This window comes from Schistocerca cancellata, chromosome 9 (assembly GCF_023864275.1).
Source record: "Schistocerca cancellata isolate TAMUIC-IGC-003103 chromosome 9, iqSchCanc2.1, whole genome shotgun sequence".
Lineage (NCBI taxonomy): Eukaryota > Metazoa > Arthropoda > Insecta > Orthoptera > Acrididae > Schistocerca > Schistocerca cancellata.
In genome coordinates, this window is record NC_064634.1 from 12,111,115 (window position 1) to 12,135,985 (window position 24,871).

A 24,871-nucleotide genomic window follows, 5' to 3' on the forward strand; every position below is an offset into this window, starting at 1 on the left:
ATTCTTGAGTATTGCTTGAGTGCTTGGGATACATAGCAATTCACATTGAGGGAAGACATTGAAGCAGTTCAGATGTGGGCTGCTAGATTTGTTACCGGTAGGTTTGAACACCATGTAAGTGTTACGGAGGTGCTTCAGGAAGTCAAATGGGAATCCCTGGAGGGAAGGTGACACTCTTTTTCAAGAAAGACTATGGAGAAAATTTAGAGAACTGGCATTTGAAGCTGACTGCACGTAAGGACTACAAAGATAAGATATGAGAAATTAGGGTTCATATGAAGGCATATAGATAGTTGTTTGTCCCTCACTCTATTTGCAAGTGGAACAGTGAAGGAAGTGACTAGTATGGTACAGGGTACCCTCCACCATGCACTGTAGGTGGCATGCAGAATATTTATGTAGATGTAGATGCAGTTGTGGGAACACAGGAGAGAGAATTTCCACCTACGTAATTCAGAGAACACATATGCTGGAAGGGAGTATCCAGGTGGCTTTAATAGTGAATGTGCAGCATCTCTGGAAATTGGATAGTCATGTTTGTGGTTTGCAAAGTTTGGTGATGTCCATTCACTTGAGTAGACACTTGGTTACCTGTTAAGGGCACATAAGACTGCTGAACACTAGCATAACTGATATAAAATATGGCTGCCTTTGCTTGTGGCCCTGCTTTTATTGGTATGAAATACCTATTACTGGACTGTGGCAGTAGATGGTGTGTGGGTGTATGGGAAAGGTTTTGCACCTTGGTCATCTACAAGGGAATGACTGATGGGGTGCAGGATTGGGAGCAGAATTGGAGCAGGGACGGACAAGGTATTCGGGGTGGTGGCAGACTGCTACTTTTGTGGATGGGGGTAGGGTTTTGGATAGGGCATCTCTCATCACGGGGAATGTTGAGAGGTAGTTGAAGCTCTAGTGAAGGATGTAGTTGAGTTTTTCAGGGAGTACTGATCGGCAGCTGGTTTATTGGTGCCACTGGAGGAGTTGGCACAGAAGATGAGTAGATCTTCTGATGGATAAGATGGATAGAATGTTGTCTATCAGTAAAGATTCTGGAAGGATTAACAGTGTATTTGAACAACTATTGCTTTCCACTTCAGATGTGGCATATGTGGGTGGTGAGGCTGTAAGGAAGAGGCTGATTAATGTGGAACTGGTGACAGCTGTCAAAGTGGGGGTACAGTTGATGGTTGGTACAGTTGGTATGAACTGATATATTTATGGAACTATCTGCGAGGTGGAGATCTACATTTAGGAAGGTGTCTCATTGAGTTGAAAAGGAACCCCTTTCTCTCTCCCTTTTCTGCCTCTCCCTTTGTCCCCACTTTCCTCACTTCCCCCCTCCTTTCTTCCCCCTCTCTCTTATATGTTTTGTGTGCTCTACACTGTCAGAAATCCTTTCAGATTGTGCAGTTGTTGAGTCATCTGCCTTTCCCAGTTCTGCCTTACATTTTATCACTACCCTATTCTTGCCTCATGCGTTCTTCCCTATCCCCAAGTGACTTCTGTCAGCCTAGGCACCTGCTATCTAATAATCGGTCACTGCACCCGTGGTATTGTGCATTTAGTATTTAATGTCATCAGTGAATTCGTGAATGAAGTTAGTTCCATTTAGGGCTAATCACAAAATCTGCAGGAATCATCTGTGAATTTATTATATAAAACGAAAAAAATATAGAATTATGGATTGTGCCTTACTGCGGTGTAAGTCATGGCTGACAGAGAGAAAGCAAAGGGTTGTCATAACATGAAGGAGAGGAAAGTACTTCTCAAAGTGAGAATTACACAAGAGGTGCCACAGTCTGAGGACGAACCATGTTTTTTCTTAACTTACATGAGTTATCTATAAATGTAAATTATCATTCAGTTTTATTTGCTGATAGTAATGATAGAAAATAAAAATTCAAAGGAAACTCTTGAAAATGTCATTAACACTCTCGAGAACCTATCTGACTGGTTTCATCTAAATGGCATAAAATTAAATATTTAAAAAATACAGGTATAACATTTAAGACACAGCCATTTAAAATAAATTGTATTCAGATTATGCACAGAAGTCAGCAGCTAAACAAAGCAGAATATGTTAAATTCTTAGGAATGTAGACAAACAGAAATCTGTAATGTGTTTCTGTATCCTTTCACCCACAGCACTGATTTCTGTTACCAGATCCTTAATCTCCATATTTAGTATTGAAATATCCTGAGATAGCTGTTACTGCAACTCATTCTTCAATACTGTGATGTTATTTGCTAAATTTTGTATCACCTTATTTTTGAGCTCTACTTTATTAGCGTCTAACAATTCTTTCATCTTAAATACATTTGTCACTGTGAGTGGGCAATCCTGATCATATACAGTCACTTATTTTTACATTAGCCCAGATATCCTCTATCTAGGGTCCAGAATTATGTTCATAATGTTACTGTGTAACACTTTGATTGTTAGCTTACAAGCAAGCACTCTGAGCTATCAAGCACCAATTTGCTGTTAACAATACTAATCATAAACAGTCCACTATACTCACCAGATCTGTCTTTGTTATTAATATTTGTGACTTCACTGTGAGGCGATATATTGTAGGCTGTTGGCCCACAACAGCTGCAAGTTGTAGCGACACTCTGATAGGCTCCTGCTCCTCCAAGTGGATCAACAACATCCCGAACACCCCAGTTTCTCCGTAGACAACCCCACGATGCTGTAGAGAGGTGGTCAACTGGTTCCCACCATTGCCACAACTCACCACCACCAGTACCTGTAAGATACCCCTCTCTCTTCTATCCCAAAGACCTCTTCTTCTTTTCTTGTATCTTCTTCTTTGCTTTTGATCTTCATCTTGTATTTTCACTTCTTCCTTGCCTCTTGTTTCTTCTCTATTGTCTTCTTTCTTGCTTTTACTAAATCTTGAGGTTAATTAAAGGATTGATTGCTACTCACCATATAGTGGAGATGTACAGTTGCAGACTGGCACAACAAAAAGACTACTAAACACATAAGCTTTTGACCAGAAGGCCTTCTTCTGAAATGGACGACATGTACACACACACATTCACACAAATACAACTCGCACATAAACGACCACGGGATCTGGGTGCTGCTGGACAGTGAGTGTTAAGTAGTCTTTTTGTCGTGCCTGTCTGTGACTTGACATCTCTGCTATATGGCAAGCAGCTATCTGTCCTTTTCATAATATTGTCTTGATGTTAATTCATAGGTTAAAGTTGTATTTCTGTTATTTGTCTACCCAGTATTTTCACTGTCACCACCTGTGACAGGTTGAAGTGCACCATTTCTTCGCTGTGTCTGTCAATCAACCTGACCATGTAATTCATTAATAACAATATGTTTCCAAAGACATTAGCAACTCTGATGCTATATGTTGACTGGTTTGGTATTTCAGTGCTCTTAGTAGCTAAAAAGTCCTCACACTGAATAATAAGATTATCCTGCTAAGACCTAAACATTACGAGAATTTTGCAAAATGTTCCACCGATACTGATTGGATCAATATCACCATTGCCTCTTCCAAAGAAATACTTCGTTCTAGCTGGTTCTTGTTTAATACGACTATCGGACATTAATTTTGTAAGTGTGGTAAATAAATCTGCCCTTAATCTCAAGCAATAACATATTTTGCTGTCATATAGTTGCTGTCATCCATTGCTAAGACAACCAGCGATATTAGCATATGCATCTAATCAACTACCGGTATGTAACTCATATCTCTGAGGTATTGTTATGTCACTGTCAAAAATAATGGCACCTTTTAACTTTTGAAAACTCTAGAGCACTGAAAGAGCATGTAATAGCCTTTAAAAATTGATTGTGAATGTTAATATTATCTCGAAAAACCAAAGTCACTTCACTGAAAATCATCAGTCGACAGTCCACTCCCCTTTTTCTCAGCCTCACCCACTTAATGATTTGGCCTCTGTTCAGTAACATGATCTGGATGAGATTTAACGTGGTGAGCACCTAGCACAAACACTCTTGCAACAAATAACTTCTCAAAGCAGGTTTAAATTTCCATTATTAACATCTTTGTTCAGTTTTTATTCATTTTTCATAATACATTTGTATTGTCAACGTAATAATCGAAAGTCTGGTTGCTCACATGTGTGAATGCGAATTGCTTCCGTCAAGAAAACCATGTAACAACTGATAATATGAATTACGATCATACAAAACTTCTCACCCTTTTTTTCCTATTTACAATACAATCTAGTATCTTTTTTTTTAAATAATAATCAATGGCTGCTGTCCCATTGATGACTTCTTTCAGTTTGGCATAGCTGTTGGCTTTGTGTGTACGGTGGCCAGCTTTCAGCGATGCTGTACCTTGTTGTGGCAAGTGTGCTGCTGTTGCCCTTTCGTCCTCAAACCCGTATCACAGAAGGAAGCAGCAGTGTACAGTACACGCTGTTTCTAACATAAAACTATACATATCACAGATACACATGTTGTTGATATTAAGACCTGACACAGTCTAACTACTTCTCCTTTAATATGAAACAATGGAAAATGCAGGATGGAATGTAACATTATTATGTAAAGGAAAGTTGCCACTTACCATATATGAGAGATTCTGAGTCGCAGATAGGCACAACAAAAAGACTGTCACATGTGTGCGTGAGTTGCGTTTGTGTGTGTGTTTTTATTTTTTTTATTTTTCTTATGGTGAAGGCCTTATGGGCTGAAAGCTTGTATTGTGACAGTCTTTTTGATGTGCCTGTCTGCCACTCAGCACCTCCACTATATGGAGAGTGGCAACTTCCCTTTTCATAATATCCTTTAATATGAATATTACATATTTATATATCCAGAGTTCTTACCACAAATTACGCATCAAACCATGTCACTGTAGGAAGATAGTGCTGGCCAAGGATATGCTACATTCTTTCATGAATAAATGGGGCAGTACTGTACCTTCATCAATAAAGAAACACTTCAAAACAAAATTCGGCATTTATGCATTTGCTTTGATACTCTTGAGTTTGTTACTGAGTCATCCATGAGCATGTGAGCCCTTACTTTGGTGCCACAGGAAGCCAGTAGATATGATCTTTGAGTTTCTTTGGATTTTGTGAGACATCTTCTAATAATATTCTACTACAGTAGTAATTTAAGGTTTAAAATATTGTCCACTAGACAGCAAAACATATTTCTTTCACCAATTCTCTCCCCATAACCAACCAGTTTGTCTTACATATATTATGCAGTAATCTTTGAATACTTAGAAGTCTCTTCACAGTGACTGTATGATGAGAAAATAGAAGTTCATGATGAGAAAATCAAAGTGACCTGTCCTCCTTTTTTTTTTAACATGCTCCAACTGGACTGTCTCGCCTCCCAGAGGAAGGAACTATTAGTTTTAAATATAGGATAGTGTATGTTCTTTTATATATGTCTATCAGCTGTACTGAAATTTCATCTCCTGAAAGTAAGTAGCGACCAGCAATTCTGTCTCATACTGTTATGTTTTCTAAATGGACTTTTTTCTTCAGTACTACCAATTAAGTCATAATGTTTCAGTATTATAAATTTTTTTACAATTCACTTAGTCACTTTATATTAATGTTACATATTTTATCACTTTACAAGATGTGTAGTTATTTCTTTCACTTTTAATTCAGTTATATTTTATAAAATAATATTTATACTGCTGCTACTGTTAGTACATTTGTCTTAATTTTGATTTATGTTTATTTTTCTTGACTAATACTGGGCTTCGACATTTGCCTCTATAATTACCATAATTGTTAATCATGTTTTATTCTTAGCTGTATATGATTTTTATGATTAGTGTTTTGTTTTCACCACAATAGAATAAATGTACATTTCTTAACAGTCATACAACATTACTATACCATTTTTAACCCTCCAGCAGGTGCACCTATGTGTGAAGTGTGCCAAGCACAGATAAAATCATATTGTACTGTTCTATTGTTGTTTAAGAATTGCAGCCTCTTATCTGTTCCTTCATTATTACTTCAGCTAATATGGTGATAAGTTGTGTTGCCAGTGTCCTAAGAGCAGCAGTAATATAAAATAAACAGCTACCTATGTAAGAAAAAATGTACACTCTGTGTAAGAAAATGACACAGATTCCTTGCCAGAATCAAAATCCCACAATGAACCACTTGTCTATGAGATAATTAGCAATCCAATAAGCAGATGGCTGGGATCTGATGCAGCTGCACTGTTTGATGCTTCAAGTAGGTCATTACCATGGTGTAACACTTGTATGGAGTGACAGAGTGATATAATGAAAGTTTATTTTATGATCATATAATTAAACAGTAATATGGCTCAAATAATGTAAGTTTATTGTGTCATTGTTTAAATAAGCTAAGATTAAGCTATGTGTTGCTTGAACAAGTTTACCTAGGTAAAATAAAAACAGCTATTCTTTCCATGTGTACGAAGTATGCTATTCGCCCACTCATGTCATAAACAATGATGTACCTGCTTGAGGGTTAATTACTTTCAACGCGAGGAATGTGTTGCTATGTTATAAACCAGATTGTGGTACATTAGGTATAAAAAATTTGATAATCTTCGACATAAGATTACTTTTGTACCTCACTCGATACATAAGAGAAGAATGTTTTTGATTGTGTATTTGTGGGTGTCACACACCTTAATTTGTCATCATATAAGACATTTCAATATTTCTTTGTTGTGGCAATTACATTTTGGCCCATTGGGCACCAGAAGTACCCACAAGGCATTATGATAAACATCCAAGAAATTTAATAATGTATGGCCCTGTCCTTTAAGGATTGGTTTTGATACAAAGGTGACTGGAAAAAAATATAGTTCTCTTTAATTTCTTTGCTTTCACCAAGTAGCTCCACACCACTAGACTTGTGCACTTCTGAAGTTTAGTTTGCATTTTTCTGCCTCACTTCATTACCGGAATATTCCTGATCCCATCCCATCAATCTCTACAGTTCTGTCCCTGTTATTCTTTTGCTGTAGTAAATTCTCAGCAATTCTTCCAGTACTTGATAACTCTGTAAAAATTATTTTACCAAACTCCTGATTGTATTCTGATTTGAGTGAATCTCTCTTGTCTCTTGTTTCCTGGAGTAGAACTTGAGATGAGAAGCAAGATCATATCCAGTTGTTGCACAGATAACACATTCTTATTCCCCACATCATCTTGCAAAAGATCATGATGTTCTGATGCATGGATTCTATCCATCTAATAATGTGGAATATAGTTGTTATATCTTTGGTACTGAGGGAGATCTCATTTCTGACAGGTCCTAAGTATCAGGCACAGCCAGAACTTCAGGAACATTTGAGGCTTTCACTGGGACAATGACTTAACTGACATATATTGATACTGAGATATAGAGCATCAGACATTTTAAATAAGCCTTTTATTCATTTCAAAGTCTTGTACATGGACTAAATTTCAGTCAAATATGAACTAAATATTGTGGTTTCTGAGTAAATGACATGATACTGCAATATGTAAGAATTAGTGACTGAGTGGATTTCAGTGAAGTTCTTGTTCCAGAGCACACCACAACTGATTGTGTTACAGTAGTTTCAGAATAAGATATCATCTCTTCAGGTTCATTTGATTCTTCTGTTTGACTTTTTATGTCAGCTTGCTGAGTGAAATGCTTTTACTCTGAGTTACCACTATCAGAGCTTTCTGGAAATTTGTGATTAGTTACCAATCATTTCCCACATGATTGAGTGTATCATACTACTTATGTCATGCTGTCATGTACTCTGGCATCATAATCACAAATCTGTCACCTGTGTTTTCCTTTTTAAATCTTTCTTTTAAATTCCGAAGTGCATGCGTAGAAGATGAGCTACATTCTTCTTTACTACTTCTTTCTTCTGTATATTTAATGTTTATGCTGTGTAAGTAATTTGATCTATATTTGAACATATAATCTGAAATCTAGCTTAATGCCTTAACATCAGATACGAAAATGCCTTCCATTTTCCTTCTACCATTCTGTTCTCTTTCTTTTGCTGAATACGTAACTGACTTTCTGCCATCCTCTTTGTTCCAATCTCCCCTAAATTGACAGAAACTGAAATATATAATCTCTTCCAGCTACTGATCCAAATATTTTCCTTGTACACAGTATATCCTATACACAAATTACACCAGCCTCCAGCACCAGAGAGAATACAGCTGACATAACTATAAAAGCGAACCACTTGCACCAAAAGATTGCTCAGTACCACACCTCACTAAGCTTTAGCATATACCTTGTGCCCAAATGCAGGACTGCAGACTGATAGAAACCTGTATTGTTTGCAATCACAGGAGAAGTGTTAAAACAGTCGAACATGATGTATCTGTAATAGGCTGAACCTATAATGACTGTCAATTGATTTTATGGTTACACTGAAAAGAAATGTGAAAAATGCTATGAAAACCATGTTATGTGACCATGTTCTTCCAGTGGTGTAGTTGTTATCACCAGCAAGGGATTAAACCTTAGGAAATAATGCCTCACTCACAGAGTTGGAAATTTTTAAAATTACAATAATGAACGTTACAGAAATTGTAGGCTGTGTTGCAGAAATAAGCAAAAGGACCTTTTTATCACTTCTTGCAGGCATTTGAATGAAGAAGAGTTGCTTTGTAAGGAATGCCATTACTCACCAAGGGAATTAATACAGCTTTGGTTAGCAATATTGGGTCATCAAAGCAGGTGGATATTATTACTTTTTTTTATCCAACTCCTTTGTGCGAGATGTTATATTTGTGTTACAGTTTAATACCTTAGAGGTAGGTGTACTTGTTATGGAATCAGTGTTACTATTATGTAACATATATTTAAAATTGTGTACTAATGTACAAAGTATCCCATATCATATATTTGATGAATGGACACTTAAGAAATAAAATAGAATAAATTAAATACTACCCCTACTTTACTGCTTTGTATGTTCTGTTGTGAATTCTAATTTCAACCTTATTTCTTCTAGTTGACTGCAACAGTAACAGTTATGGATGAGGAAAAGAATCTTCCAAAGGATTTTGAGATCAAAGTGAAGTTGGTTGATGAAGTTGACTTGACATGCTTGAATAGTTACATGAGAGAAGAAACAAATCTTGTTTTGCCACAAAAAGCTATTCAAATGCTGGATATTGTAATACGCAATGCTCCTGCACAAAGGTAATTCCACTAAATAACAAAAATTTGTAATAAATAGTGTAATTGTTCTTCCTATTCAATCTAAATAGAAGAGAGAAAATACCGGTAGTGAATTGTGCAGTACTTTACTTGAACATCATTATCATCAGCCATTTGACAACCACTGCTGGACTTCTCTGTGCCTTGTGGATGTGCAGGTGAATGCTTTTGTACTGCTACAGTGGATTTTATGAAGTCACTAGCTGGGGTACACAGCTTTGCTCTGGGAGTTGATATGAGATTGTGTGATAGTTGAAATAAAAGGATAAACTTTAAAGTGTAAGAGGTAAAAAAATTATATTGAAAACACATTCTAACTATTTACAATACTTTAATGTGTAAGAAGTAAATTTTCTTATTGAAAACATATTCTGACTATTTCCAGTACTTGTCTATAAACAACAGTTTTCATTTTGTTATATGGGTTATATATGTACAAACTTTTCGAATTTCCCACTCAAGAGCAAGCTACGTATTGTTGATTGTGAGAGAAGTAGGAGTCTTTGAGGTTAGTGCCACAATAGTTTAAAGTTTGTCCTTGTGCATTGTTAATTGTAAAACTGTAGGCTAACTTAATTGGAAATTGCAGTTAGTAGAGATCAGTGGTATTCTGGGGATGTATAGTGTGTGTCCTTTGTGCTTTCAAGTCATAAGTTCGGCTCCGATGATGTTATTCGATAGCTGTTTGAAAAACATCCTTGTTCCATTACGTAGTTTTGGTGAGTTGAGATTTCTGAGTACTATGATCAAAAATCCAGTTTTAAGTCAAAGCGGTATGGCATTCCTTGTACTTCCAGAGAGTTTAGAAATTCTGTAGGGAAGTTCACACTTTTTCAACGTGTACCGTGGTGTTGATCGATTTGTGAGGTCTCTCTTCACAGGGAATTTTCTTCTGAATATTAAAGCTGATATTCATGACAATATTATTTTTAGCTGCCAAAATTGCTCTTTCAAATAACCAGTGTGGATTGGCCTAGTTGTGAACAGTGTTTTGATAAATCTGGCTGATGAGTTCATTTTCAGAAGGGCGCTGTGTTGCAAAAATCAATCTTAAGTTTAATGAGGCTGGCCATTTGGTCAGTGGGTTATGTATTTGTAAAGGTTTTTGAACAAAATGTGCTGTTGTTTTGTATTTTGATAGTTCAACTCTCATAGTTTTTGTTAGTCGCAGTTTTTGTATGTGTGGCCAGTGATGTGATTTTTAAGCGTGCATTGATTTCATCAGCTGGAGTTGCCTTTGGGATAATTGTAAGTGTTTGTTGAAAATCTCCTGATAGTGTGAGTAGAGCTCTTCCCATTACTTTTCAGAGTTTCATCACAAGTCTTGTAATGTTCTGTCCATGGCTTCAAGTGATAATATTTTTTTTTATATTTATTTTATTTTATTTTTATTTATTTATTTATTTATTTATTTTTGCCATTGTGCATTTGTCCCAGAAGATAATTTTAGCTTGCTTTAGGAGTTCACCCCATCTAGATGGTCTTGAGATTTTACATACCAGGAATTGTTCTTTGGCTATATTCGACAGTAGTTGGAAGGCGGAATGGGCATAAGTGTGGCTGCAATGCCAGATGATGCCAGTGCAAGTGCGATGTGCTGTTTAGTACATATTTCCACCAGAAATAGATTTGTTAGAAATGTTTTCCTGGTGCTGCCTGTTGTGTTCAAGTAAACAAATTCATCAGTGTTGTTGTTCATCCGATTGGTGATAATGTTGTAAATTTCCTTTTGATTGTCCTTGAGGAATGGTTTGGCATGAGCAATGTATTGAAGTGGTTTGTTGATGTTTTAGTGTTTTTCCTTTGTAATTTTGAAGTTTAACACATTGATAGCATTTTTTCATGGTGCTTGCATCCCAAGTTGCACTAAGCTCTGGCTGGTATTGCTAAACATTTAGCTTCTAGGCAAATAAGTATTTCATTGAAGATGTTGTCATGGAATTTGATGGTCAGTTCAGAATGAGCCTGTCAGATTTGGTACGTATGTTATTGGTCATACTCTCTTTGAAGGAGTCCGATAGCTGTTTTGGATTCAATGGGTTATATGTTGTTAGAATTATGGAGAGTAAGTTTCTCATTTGTTGAGCTGAGGCTGTGAGTTAGGGTTCTTGTAGTGTTAATTCCCAGTGGTTGTCCTTTTCCAGTAGTCCTAAGGATTAGTGTGCTGCTCTGTACATCTGCCATAGGTAACCATCGACAGTCTTGAGATCTGTGAAACCTTTTGCTCCTCATATTTTGTGTAGCATCATACAAAGATAGAAACATTCGGTGTTGTTCAGATGTATGGTGTATACACAGCCAAGTGCACCAGTTTTCATGATTCCTGGATGATCTTCTGCTGCAGTTCCTTGTTTTCATCATTGACCGATTTTTCTTGTTGCATTCCACGTATAACAGGTAGGGACGTCGAGATATAGTAATTTTTTCACGAATGGATCCATTTGGCACAGTTGGTAAAAAGCTGCTTGTGTTGTGCTCTGTGGTGGTTCACATGCAGTTTTTCTGGTGGTGCCTTTTGTGAAGTTAATTCTCTGTCTGTTCTCCAAATGAACTGCTAGATGTTGCACAGCTGGTTCACATACATGTATGGGAAAACCAAAAGTCCGCCACGCTGCTTCATTACTGTTGATGTATCTTCCCATTTACACATGAGGATCTCATCATATCTGTTTTGTTGTACACTGCCTTTGTTGTATTGCTGCCATGTCACCGCCTTTGTTCACAAACATACAGACATATTTGATGGATTTCACTGAATTGCAGTATTCTACGTTTATGTGTGCTTGAAACATTTTGGAGAGTAGTGTGTTACATGGTGCTACCCGTTGATTATCCATATCCAGTTTGTCACTGCCTCGTATTTGTATTTTTCCTGTGAAGTCACAATTTTTGGGTGATTGTCTTCTGTATTTGGGATAGCCATCAACTCTGGTTTGTGTGTCATCCAAGTATTAATCTGGGTATTTTTTTGGACATTTTCCATCACTCATCGTGGTGAATTGGGGTTTAATGGCCTGCATGGTCCGTAAATCGTGTGTTTCATTACTATGTTGTACTGTTCTAGATCTTCTTGTAGACTGGGAAATTACCTGATGGTTCCAAAGATGTTGTTTTTTGTGATGACTTCAATAATCTCATTTGCTTTGATCAGGAAACGTTGGGTATTACCGTATTTACTCGAATCTAAGCCGCACTTTTTTTCCGGTTTTTGTAATCCAAAAAACCGCCTGCGGCTTAGAATCGAGTGCAAAGCAAGCCGAAGTTCTGAAATATGTTGGTAGGTGCCGCCACAACTAACTTCTGCCATCGAATATATGTAGCGCTACACAGACATGCTTTGTAGGCACAAAGATAAATACTGGCGCCAAAACCTCTGCGTCAGTAAATAAATTAAAAAAAAGGTGGAAGACGAGCTTTTTTTTCTCCGCCCCGAGTTTTGACCACTACATTTTCATACATTATCCAACTAAGTAAATACAAATTCCGTATTGTTCATCTTCGAATGTATTAGAATTTCAATGTACTACGAAAATCCGACTGGCAAGACTGTTTGGGATGTTTTTCAATATGGCCAACTCTACGTTCTGAATTTTTTCCTACCTGTGAGAAGAGAAGGGTTGCTAATAGTAACCTGATGAAATGTGAATCACAAGCAGTATTCTCTTCACCATTCACAATAAGAATAATATGAATATAAACATTTTGCCATGTGTTCTTCCGTGTTTGTTGCTATCTCATTTAAATCCTGTCTGCCTAATAAACTACGAAACTAGAGTGAGACAACAGCAAATGCGGAAGAATACACTTATCGTGTCATGTTTATATTCGTATTATTCTTAGCCTAATAGTGATACAGTCAGAAATGAACCACGCCAACTGACTAGATTTTTAAATCTAAGATGACTCTAATTTCTGTGCAGAATTTGATGTACTAAAGAAGCGGCCGCAAAGATTTTCAAACGGAGAAAAATTTTCGCCTAACTCTCGTTCAGAACATGTTCTATCATACGCAGCCTATTATTTGGTTCTTGTTGATCATTCTCAAAGAAAGCAGCAGTGTAAGTAACAACAAATAGCAGTCTCTTGACATTGCTTCGCTAATGAGACGATTCGCCTCTTTTTAGTTGTAAGCGGCGGTAGCGTGCACAAAAGCAAGCCATGCCGCGAACGGCGACAGGCCGTAAACACGCACTATTAGAATGCGACAAACAATGCATGACACAGTACAGTGATTTAATTTCAGCTTAGAGTGACGTAAACACATATAACAGAGAAAACGGCACTTATCAGATCAAACAAAATAAGCAATCGATTCAAACCAGACGAAGCACGTGAAAAAGGAAGGGTACCCGTATAAATACGGACGGAGTGCCTGACGCATAGCAATGGCTACCTGGTAAAGCTTACGACTCGAACCAAACTACTGTAGCTGTATCGTCATTCATTCGACCTAAATTGTGTCTCATATTACAATGGACCAACTTTGTTTCGATTTGGAGGTGCGGCCTAAAACTTTTCTCTCCCCTTGAATTTCGAGTCTCAAATTTCAAGTGTGGCTTAGATTCGGGAAATCTTTTTTTCCTTTGTTTCGAGTCTCATTTTTCAGGTGCGGCTTAGATTCGAGTGCGGCTTAGATTCGGGTAAATACGGTATGTCATGTCACTGCATGGGGACTTGTCTGTATCTTAGTTGTTCTTTGATTTCTGGGCATGACGAGTTGCATGTGAATGTTATGAAGAGATCAGGTCATCCATATTTTCTTATGCAGGTGATAGCATCTTTAGTGTATTCGTGCATGTCTCGCACTTCCTTTGTACGATGAGGATAAGTTTACCATTGTTCCAATGTGTCAATGTTTCTGTCATTTATCATGGCTTCTTGAAGGAGGATGTATTCTTCTGTGCATGGCTTCTTCTGATTCTGTCTTATGTAAAACATTCTTCGTGCTCCTATTTTTGCATAAGTATATACCAGTAATGGTTGGAGTAAACAGCGAATGTCGAGAATGTGGTCATATGTTTCATTGTCTCAGATCATTAAGCGGTAAGCACAGAACTTCTTGGAAGTGACTTTTTGTTTGCTTCTACACCTGTCTCAGTTTGGATTTGTTTCACATTAAAATGATATCTGTCCTCTCTGTGCAGAAATGTTAAGGGATATTGAAGGGCATCATGTGAACAGTGTGTCTCTGCAATGGGATATTTAACTATGTTCTTGAAACTGTCTTAAATTATTAATTACGTAATTTTATGCTCTTTTTGAATTTTCTCTTGAATTTCAGTATTCCTTTATGAAAACTGGAATTAATTTCAAACAATTTGAAAGTCCGCTAAAACATTCCTTCGAGTTACGTGATGCCTGTGACGTCACTGGCTAGCTCGCTGCTCCTGCTGTCACAATTCCGATTTACAGTGATTTTTTGTTCATCTATAAAAGCCCTTGAAAAGTTGTTTTTGTGTTTTTCAGAGAATGAGAAGATGTGTAAAACGTGGTTGCACTGTACTGGCAAATTGCCACCACATCAATGCAGAAGTTAACATTAACTTACCTCCAAGATATGCTTTCCCACTGGTACATCGAAGGCTAGCATCATTCAGAAAAAATCAAACTCCTAGTGAAAATTGTTGTTTTACCCAGCTACACCTCAATTATTCGGTAGCTCAGTTCTTGGAGCGGTAGACTGTCGAATTTAATAAGATGATGCCCATAGATCACTGATTTGAATCTAACCCAAAAAAACCTTTTAAATTATTTGTAAAATGACTCGACAGTCCTCTCATATGAAAACCAAATCAACATTACAAAACTTCACCACACCGATCAGAAACAGAATATTATTGTGTTTTCCTTGCTGTTTATGTGCACTTCCATTTGCAACCACTGTTCACACACATCACATCCAAAAAGATATTTTCTAGTTAATGTGACCACACACCTTTTACTTTATTAGAAACAATGTTTTTATCTTTGTACTGTCCAGCTAGGGTCCTTATTGTTTAAACTTTTGTAGTTCCACCATCTTACATATAGATGAAGTGTGTGCTTCAGACGCTGACATTAGTTTACACTCACAAATCTCACAGCTCTTATGTTTGTGTCACCTGCATGTTGTACTCACTTTATATCTCTCCGCATAAACTTGTTGCCCTACACCTTAAGGTACTGTGAGTGTATGGTGATATCTTCACTACTAGCAATGCTTTCCAAAAAAGTGAATTGTTTGTTCACAAAGTAAACGCATTTATCATCTTTTGTCCATTTTTCAAACTAAAACTAATGTGAAGCTATATACTGTACATCACAAATCAAAACAATTGCTACAATCAGGTCTTGCTAACACTATTTTCATATTTCATGTAAAACTTTTAAAAATATATGACTTTTCCAGGATTCCAACATGTGACCTCCTTATGTGCAGTCAGAAATGCTATCTGTTGTGCCACTGAATACCAGCTGAGTGCATTATCTCTGCCAAGTGTATACAGAGAAAATCAACACTAAGTTTAGCCAAGAATAATTTTATTGTGCTTTGGGTCGTAGCTGGTGACTGATAGTTGACAATCTAGCTGTAATATACAGATCCATTTGCAAAATTTCTACAGTTCATTAGTTGTGAGCAAGTTTAATGATGCAAATACGCTTCTCGGGTTTGCCGCCGGATCGTATTGTGTAAATCGTACAATATTTCTTCGATGCAACTGCTCGACATCATCAGGTGGTGGTAGCTGCTGCTGTCACTGCTACAAGGCGCGACTGGCGGCATGTCTTCGAGAATAGAAAGAATCCTCAAAAAGCACGACGTCAAGTGTGTTTTTCGGCCACCAGCAAAATTGAGGAATTTATTGTGCTCTGTCAAAGACGACCCTGGCCTCAGAAAACGTGGCGTGTACAAAATCCCATGCCAATGTGGAAAATCTTATATTGGACAGACATGCCGAACCGTGCAAGAACGCTGCGTCGAACATCATCATCATACACGCCTGGGGCAACCTGATAAATCGGCGGTAGTGGAACATTGCCTGGACACGGGACATCATATGCTTTACGAACAGATGGAAATTTTATCCCCAGCGTCATCTTTCTGGGACTGTGTTATTAAGGAGGCCATATATATTCGCACGGCGGACAATCTAATCGACAGGGATGCAGGTTTTCAACTGAGCGCCGCCTGGAATCCAGCACTGGCTGCCATTAAATCAAAAACAGGGAGAATAAGAACTTCCGTTTCCTCAAGTGACGCAACGAGTAGCTGAGATTTAGTTCATACTTTATCCGCAGGAGCGTCCGGCAGCACAGTTATTGCCCAAAGCGCACGCGTGGACGGCCTTTCTGCAGCTCCCAGTAGGGGGCACCAGGAGCGCCGCTTTCTCCAACTATGAGCATCTTCTCGCGCACGCGTATTGCCTGCCCCCGTCATGATAAATTCCGACGCCGCTGTGCAATTATCATCAGTTGCGCCTTGTAGCAGTGACAGCAGCAGCTACCACCACCTGATGATGTCGAGCAGTTGCATCGAAGAAATATTGTACGATTTACACAATACGATCCGGCGGCAAACCCGAGAAGCGTATTTGCAACAGATCTGTCGGGAAAGCATGAAAAGTCACAAGTTTAATGATGTTGCAGGGAGTAGGGAAAAGAATGTCCGTCATTGCACATATCACCACTCTAAATGGATGGAGCATAAACGCATCAACTTTCGCAAGGCTTCCACTATCAGTGTACACAAAATTCCTTTCTATTGTTACTTAAAAGTTGTAATAGCATTTTCCATCACTGAATAGCTAAACTGTTTGCAGAAGAAGTACATAAAAACCTCATAACTTTGGGTAATGCTCCTATAACACACGTACATACTTCTAGACTGTGATGTCACCACCATCAGCCAATAACAGCATTTTCAATCCCGTGGCCAAATATTGACATTTAATAATTTTTAAGCTTTAATTACATAAAAATAACAGATTTTGTGAGAATATTGACCATAAATGCCGTTTAAAATATTATAATCAATCAGAATGACGACAATCCGAACCATATTTTTAACACAGGAAAATAGCCTATGCCTTGTTGTCCTCCTCTTCTTTGTTGTACTATTATGTCACGGCTTGTGTTTTTGTTGTCCAGAATTATGATGTCTACTTTGAGTCATCAGAAATTGTTTGGTCTAGTGCTGTTTTAAATATGTGAAAGAGTTGATTGTATTTGTGTAAGATCCTCTGTATGTCTTGGACTACTTCTTGTCTCAATCCACGGCTATTTGTTCATTGTTGATTAGTTTCTGTTTCTTCATTTCTGATGAAATATACTTGCAGATGGAAACCATAATCAATTTCTTCTCTGTTAGTATTGATTGAAGTGACACCAAAAGAAGTCATTTGGAAGTAGGCATTGTACACTTTTATATTTTGAAGACAGTGTTTTGATTCTGGAGTTTCCTCAGTCGTGTAATGTAAAAATTCCTGCAGAGATGCTTCCAGTGGTGGTAATCGAATTTTTCCATTGATGGAACAGAATCCACATGTTCCTTTACTGAATATTTTTGCATTGCAAAATTTGCAGATGTTATCCATTTTTCCAATTATGACATGTTTGTTTTTGTTGTGTTCTTGCATCAGATCATAGTGCAATGCTTCATTTGTTAGGTTGTACCGTTGATTTGTCCTCATCCACAATCCTTGTAGGGTGATATTTTCAAGACTGGCTTGAGTTTACAGTCTTTAACTCTTAAGATTGTGTCTCAGTTCTTGGTTCTTCAATTCATTCACTTTGTTGTTCTTCAGTTTCCTGCTTCTTACGGTGCTCATTGTTGTTCTTTGGTAACTTAAACTGTTCTCTGGGAACTTAAACGTGCTTTGTGCTCTTCGTCTGTTTTGTTTTGTCACTGTTCTCTTTGTTTTCGCCTGTTGTGGTGCAGAACTGGCAAGATCTCCTTTTCTTTTATGTTTGGGCATTGTCTAAAATATAAATCAAATCAACGTTTTAGTACCAAATACATGAAGCACACTTCACACACTTTACACACTTTATTTTCGATTCATATTCAGTCATCATATTATTTTCACTACTCTCACTTCACTGTTTGGTTTTATTCACTCACTGCACTAGTTTTCATTTCCTCCCCTCATTGCTGATAAGAAACTGACATATGAACCCACGACAGGTTTTGCTTAATGTACCCCTACCAACGGGTAGCGCCACCAGTCGCAAATAATCAGGAAGTACCAAAAAGGTTTCAAATGGTCCACAGTGCTCCACAACATTCCACATCATTCGAGAGTGTTCTGGAATGTTTCACAGTGATTTGGGATGTTCTGCAATATTCTTGAACATTCTGGAATCTTCTTGAATGTTCCTAACTATTTCCAAACATTCCAGAACATCCTGGATCATTGTGGAACATTCCAGAACATTCTGAAATGTTGTGGAATGCTCTCGAATACTCTCGTATGTTCTGAAATGTTTTAGAAATTTCTAGAGGACAAAACTTCCCAGCCCTTGTATTTTCAAAAGCACACCCTTCAGACAAAGCTGGGAACCCTCTTCTTGGATGGGAGTAGAGGGCTATCACACCATATAAACTCCCTTGATTGTACTGGGACTCATTTTTGGACCCTTACTTTTATAATATATATATTGTTTACCCATCTTTCACTAAGTTGTCATCTCAGTATTTCTTCTTTGATTGTAGAAAAAAATTCTTTCTTTTACTGCCTGACTGGTTTTGGTTGTTCAGATGAACCCATTTTCTAGAAGAATCTGGAACTTGTAGAAATACAGCAAGTTTCGCAGATATATTCCATCCCGTTATTCATGGCTTTCTTTAAAGGGGCTCTGCAGTTTTATGGCTGTGTTCACTTGTTAGTAAAGATGTCCTTATCTTTTAATCAGTCCATGTTGCATCCATGACAGCAGCCTTTTGTGTTCAAATTTCTGCCCATTCATGCTAGAGAATGTAACTTACAATTGACCTATGCTCTGCCACTGAGGATTTGTCTGTCTGCCATAGTCAAACGTTTGTTGTATGTTTCGGATGGTGCTGTGAGATGCATTGCTCTGTCTGTCTGATGTACTGCATCCCACATTTGCACTCAACACTCTAAATGTCTGGTTCCTGCTGTCCTAGCCAGACTTTACTTGAGCCAAGCGTGTTCTTAATTTTCTGCATTGTGTGGAAAACAGTCTGCATTTGATGTTTCTCCATCATTCTTGCGATCTTGGCATACACTGCATGTATTTTACTATTTCATTAAACCAAATGTTTAGCTTTTCATTAGTGGAGCATGCAGTTTAAAATTTCCTACAGGGCAAGTTCCTTTTAATGCTAGAACATGCCAGAACGTTTAATTTAATCACAATGTGCCCATTGTTCCTGTGAAGTTATTGGGCACATCACTTCTAATTTGCTTTGCAATAACACAATGTAAGCTGTTTATGGTTTTAATGTGTACACTGAAAGATTTTCCAGGTCAGAACTCCTATACTCCTATTATGTAAATTATTTAAAAAGTCACATATCATTATGTACAATGTTTGGTTGCATTCAGTATGTCAATTTCGAATTCCACTAAAAAGTGGGTTAGTTGTGGAATAAAATAAAGTATTTTTTAATAACTGGAAAAATTATTCGTCAATTCAATACAAAGTTCTGAGCAATAATACTCCACAAACATAGAGAATCTAGTAAACACCTCTTTGGTTCATCTGCAATCTTAGATTCATGTCACACCCAGCTCTACTATCTGTTTATGATTAACTTGTTTATTGATAAAATCTTCTTGGGTGATCAGCCGAGTGGTGGTGTTGTCTTCCCGCAATGTTTCAGTGAGTTTTGTACCCATCATTTTCAGGTGAAATGTCTGGATGTTGTATTCTGCATATCTATATAGCCACTGTACTGCTGACATCTTCTACGGGTGGGCCAATCAAGTGCCTCTGGAAGAGGTTGCCACGCTGGTGGTGGAGCAACGTGGCGTGGCTGGGAGTGGTGGAACATGGTGTGTGCCTGGTGCAAGCAATGAGTTCTGATGTCTGTCCATTCTGTCTACTGCTGCTTTGCCTTCAGAATGGAATGTTGCTGTCACATTTTCATAATTGTGGAGTCCCACAGTGTGCTGAGCTGAAATCCTCCTCCATGGTTTATTAGCTTGTTGTGCAGGCTGCCTCTTTGACATTAGAGTCCCAGAACACATTGGTGCCGCATAGCTTCTGTGTTTGTTCAAGACCAAAGTTGTGTTCCTCATTGATACTATGCTCTGGTGCTGTGGACGTGTGTGTCTGCCATAGTCTACTGTTTCTGTGTCTTTCTTAATGTTGCTGTAAGGTGACATTGCCAGGTCTGTCCGATGTGCAGCATCCCACATTTGAACCGACATTTGCACTCGATACTCTAAATGCCCAGTGTTTGCTGTCCTAGACAGTCTTTAATTGAGCCACGCATGCTCTTAATTTTTTGCATTGTGCAGAAAACAGTCTTCATTTGATTTTTTCCCCACTATTCTCGTGATCTTGGCTTTCAGCGGCCCTGCATACAGCAGGAACACCACAACTTTGGGTTGTAGTTCTTCTTCTGGTTCGTCCTCCCTCCTCTTATCTGTCTATAAGGTGCATTGTATTTGTGTGTTGTTGTAACCATTTCTGCTTAAAGTTTGCTGCAGGTGCTACAACTCATTCAGTGAGCTCTTCCTCTCACAGGTAGACGTGGCTCTAAGTATTAAGGTGGTTAGCACCGAGTTGCATTGTACTGGATGGTGGCAACTCTGAGCATTAAGGTGGAGGTCCATGTGCATCTTCTTCCTGCAGACTGGGTGTCCCAAAGTACTGTCCAGACTTCTCGTGATCAAAATGCCCAAGAAGAATAGGTTTCGCGTCTTTATGGTGAACTTGATGCTGTTGTGTTTTGTGTATACCATTAAGATGATGTAGAAACTCCTTTAGGTTTGCTTTATCATGTAACCACATCACAAAGGTGTTGTCTACATATCTATAGAATGCTTTTGGTTTTAGGTGTATGGTATTCACCTCTGAATCCTTGAAGTGCTCCATGTAGAGATTAGCAATACCTGGACGTAAAGGGTAAAATTGGTTCAAATGGCTCTGAGCACTATGTGACTTAACTTCTGAGGTCATCAGTTGCCTGGAACTTAGAACTAATTAAACCTAACTAACCTAAGGACATCACATACATCCATGCCCGAGGTAGGATTCGAACCTGCGACCATAGTGGTTGCTCGGCTCCAGACTGTAGTGCCTAGAACCGCATGGCCACTCCGGCCGGCCGTAAAGGGTAACCCATGGCAACACATCTATATGATTATAGAATTTACCACATCATTTGAAATAGGTGGTGGTTACTTCATGTCAAAAGCTTTTGCAATGTCCCTCAAATAGAGCTAAGGAAACTTCCGACAGTACACAGGTGAAAAGTCACTTGACATCAAAGTTGACTAGTAGCTTCACAAATTCTGTGGAGCTCCTGACATGCTGTGGGCAGTGACCCACGAGAGGTTTAAACAGCTGTGCCAGATGTTTGGCTATCGTGTGTGTTGGTGACTTTATTATGTTCAGTACAGGCCACAGTGGAAACCCGTTCTGTGCACATTAGGGAGGCCATATAGTTGTTGTGGCACCAGAGTCCTGTGGTAAAGCCTTCAGATGGTGTTCCTATCCAATTCTGAGTTGTTGAATGGATCATTGGTCTTGCGTGTCACAGATAATGTTGCATCCTTCCCTAATCTTGCAGTAAAGTGTCAATCTTTGGTCAGTAGTCTTCTGACTTCAATAGCACTGTTGCATTTTTTTTTCCTGCTAAGACCACTAGATCCTTGTCATCAAGTAGAGCTAAGCATATGAAACCAATATGTAAGTTTAAGTGTTATTGTTCTAGATAACATCTGCATGGTGTGTCGTAGTTTTATAACGTGTTTTACAAGGATACCATGAGCCACACTGGTGCACTAAATTATGCAGCAGAATAGGCAAGACTCAGAAATAAAACACACTGGGTGGAGATCAAGAATTCCCATGTGGTACTGAAGTTTTTGCAGAAGGTTGTTCCTAATTCTCAGTCTTACTGTGTCTCATTAGATTTTGCCTATAACTTTAAAATTCTGTCTTGGGTCACATTGAGGTATGTCGGAGTTTTGTTCTGAGGAAGAGCAGGGTTCTTTAAATGTGCTGTAAGTTGGTGGTTGGCCAGTGTGTTGCTTAAGTGAGAACATATGACATCCTGAAACTTCCTGGTAGATTAGAACTCTGAATTGGACCAGGACTCAAACCCAGATTCTTTGTTTTTTGTGTGCAAATGCTTTACTGACTGAGCTATCAGGGCATGAGTCACAATTCACCCTCACAGCTTTCCTTCAGCCAGTACCTTTCTCCTGCCTTCTGGGTTCAAGCCTCATTATGGTGCACAGTTTTACTCTGCCAGGAAGTTGTGACAAAGCACCCTCGTTTTGTCATCTGCATCCTTAAAATTCATTTTTTCATTTTGGCTTAATTAACATTAAGATATGTAAATATAATCTGCATTTTCATAATAGAGAAAGATTGGCCCTCAGTTTTAAAGAATATAACACCAGATCTAATTTTGTGATTATCTTTATGTATGTAATTGATTTTGTAATTTATTTTGACTATCCGTAGTTAGTATCTTTAATTATAGGGTGAAATCAGTAATTGTTTTGTAACTTAAATTCTATTGTTGACATATAAAAAAATACAAATTCTATACTAATTATAAAGATTTGGTAGACGAAATACTAGTAATCTTAAAGGATTTATGTAGCTCTGTTTGAAAACATGTTAGCAAAGCCAGCCCTTAATTAATTCCAAAGTAATTAACAGTTTTGTCAAAAGTATTGTTTCCATAACTATATATGTCGATTTCACGATTTATACAAATAATTCGGCCTAACTCTTGCAGTAGAAGAAACTGTTAAAAAGAACCAATTTTCCGATGTATTCAGTTAACTTAATGAGTTTTAATTGTAATTTCTGTAAATTTTACTTTAAACAATGTGTAGTTTCAGCACCTATTATTGTGATGATATATAAGGGCCTGATTTTTGCTCACGAGAGAATCAGTCCACAGCTGAGTTTCAGACAAGGAACCTGTGTTGGTTAGAACAACAACAATGCATCTGTAAAATAAGTGTTACACAATAGGCTTTGTGTAAAAACAAAGACAGTGATTGTTTCCAAGCATACCTTTCTGTTCTTCAAGAGCTGTGGGCTTTTGGTTAGGTTTTACTGCTCGTAGATGTTCACAGGAAACTATTGTAGGAGTATGTGGAGGTTCACCTGAAAACTATTAATGAGGCTTATTGAAAGCTATAACAACAGTGCACTGGGCAAATAACTGTGTATTATTGGGGGGTGAGGGGTTGTGAAAGGGGGGGGGGGGTTGAGAAAAGTGGTAGTGAAAGACTTTGAAACGTAACATGCATCTGTCAGCTACATTATTTACTATAGTCTGTGTCCACATACAATCCCCATTTTTCAGCCAGTGTAGCAACACAGTATGTCAACACTGAGGACAACAAACAAAGAGATAAATAAAGCCGATGGAATCACTAAAAAGAAGTGTCATACCAGCAGTCACCCTCCTGCAGGTTGAAAATTCGTTTCAGAATGAGATTTTTCATTTACTGGGCAAGGCTCATGCCTCTATTCATGAAAATGTTTGTGAACTTCCCAGTAACACGGTCTTCTTTTACGCATGTACGTGCTAGTCATGTACACTCCTGGAAATTGAAATAAGAACACCGTGAATTCATTGTCCCAGGAAGGGGAAACTTTATTGACACATTCCTGGGGTCAGATACATCACATGATCACACTGACAGAACCACAGGCACATAGACACAGGCAACAGAGCATGCACAATGTCGGCACTAGTACAGTGTATATCCACCTTTCGCAGCAATGCAGGCTGCTATTCTCCCATGGAGACGATCATAGAGATGCTGGATGTAGTCCTGTGGAACGGCTTGCCATGCCGTTTCCACCTGGCGCCTCAGTTGGACCAGCGTACGTGCTGGACGTGCAGACCGCGTGAGACGACGCTTCATCCAGTCCCAAACATGCTCAATGGGGGACAGATCCGGAGATCTTGCTGGCCAGGGTAGTTGACTTACACCTTCTAGAGCACGTTGGGTGGCACGGGATACATGTGGACGTGCATTGTCCTGTTGGAACAGCAAGTTCCCTTGCCGGTCTAGGAATGGTAGAACGATGGGTTCGATGACGGTTTGGATGTACCGTGCACTATTCAGTGTCCCCTCGACGATCACCAGTGGTGTACGGCCAGTGTAGGAGATCGCTCCCCACACCATGATGCCGGATGTTGGCCCTGTGTGCCTCGGTCGTATGCAGTCCTGATTGTGGCGCTCACCTGCACAGCGCCAAACACGCATACGACCATCATTGGCACCAAGGCAGAAGCGACTCTCATCGCTGAAGACGACACGTCTCCATTCATCCCTCCATTCACGCCTGTCGCGACACCACTGGAGGCGGGCTGCACGATGTTGGGGTGTGAGCGGAAGACGGCCTAACGGTGTGCGGGACCGTAGCCCAGCTTCATGGAGACGGTTGCGAATGGTCCTCGCCGATACCCCAGGAGCAACAGTGTCCCTAATTTGCTGGGAAGTGGCGGTGCGGTCCCCTACGGCACTGCGTAGGATCCTACGGT

The 24,871-nt window shown here is 38.7% G+C and overlaps 1 protein-coding gene across 2 annotated transcripts in view; it reads left to right on the forward strand.

Moving 5' to 3' along the window:
- LOC126101571 (protein argonaute-2-like) overlaps positions 1-24,871 on the forward strand; it is a 317,714-nt gene that overhangs the window by 104,582 nt on the left and 188,261 nt on the right. For both annotated transcript variants that reach the window (XM_049912221.1, XM_049912220.1), the window contains exon 7: positions 8,969-9,159. In XM_049912221.1, the coding sequence (XP_049768178.1) occupies positions 8,969-9,159 (191 nt within the window). The remainder of the gene's footprint in view (positions 1-8,968; positions 9,160-24,871) is intronic.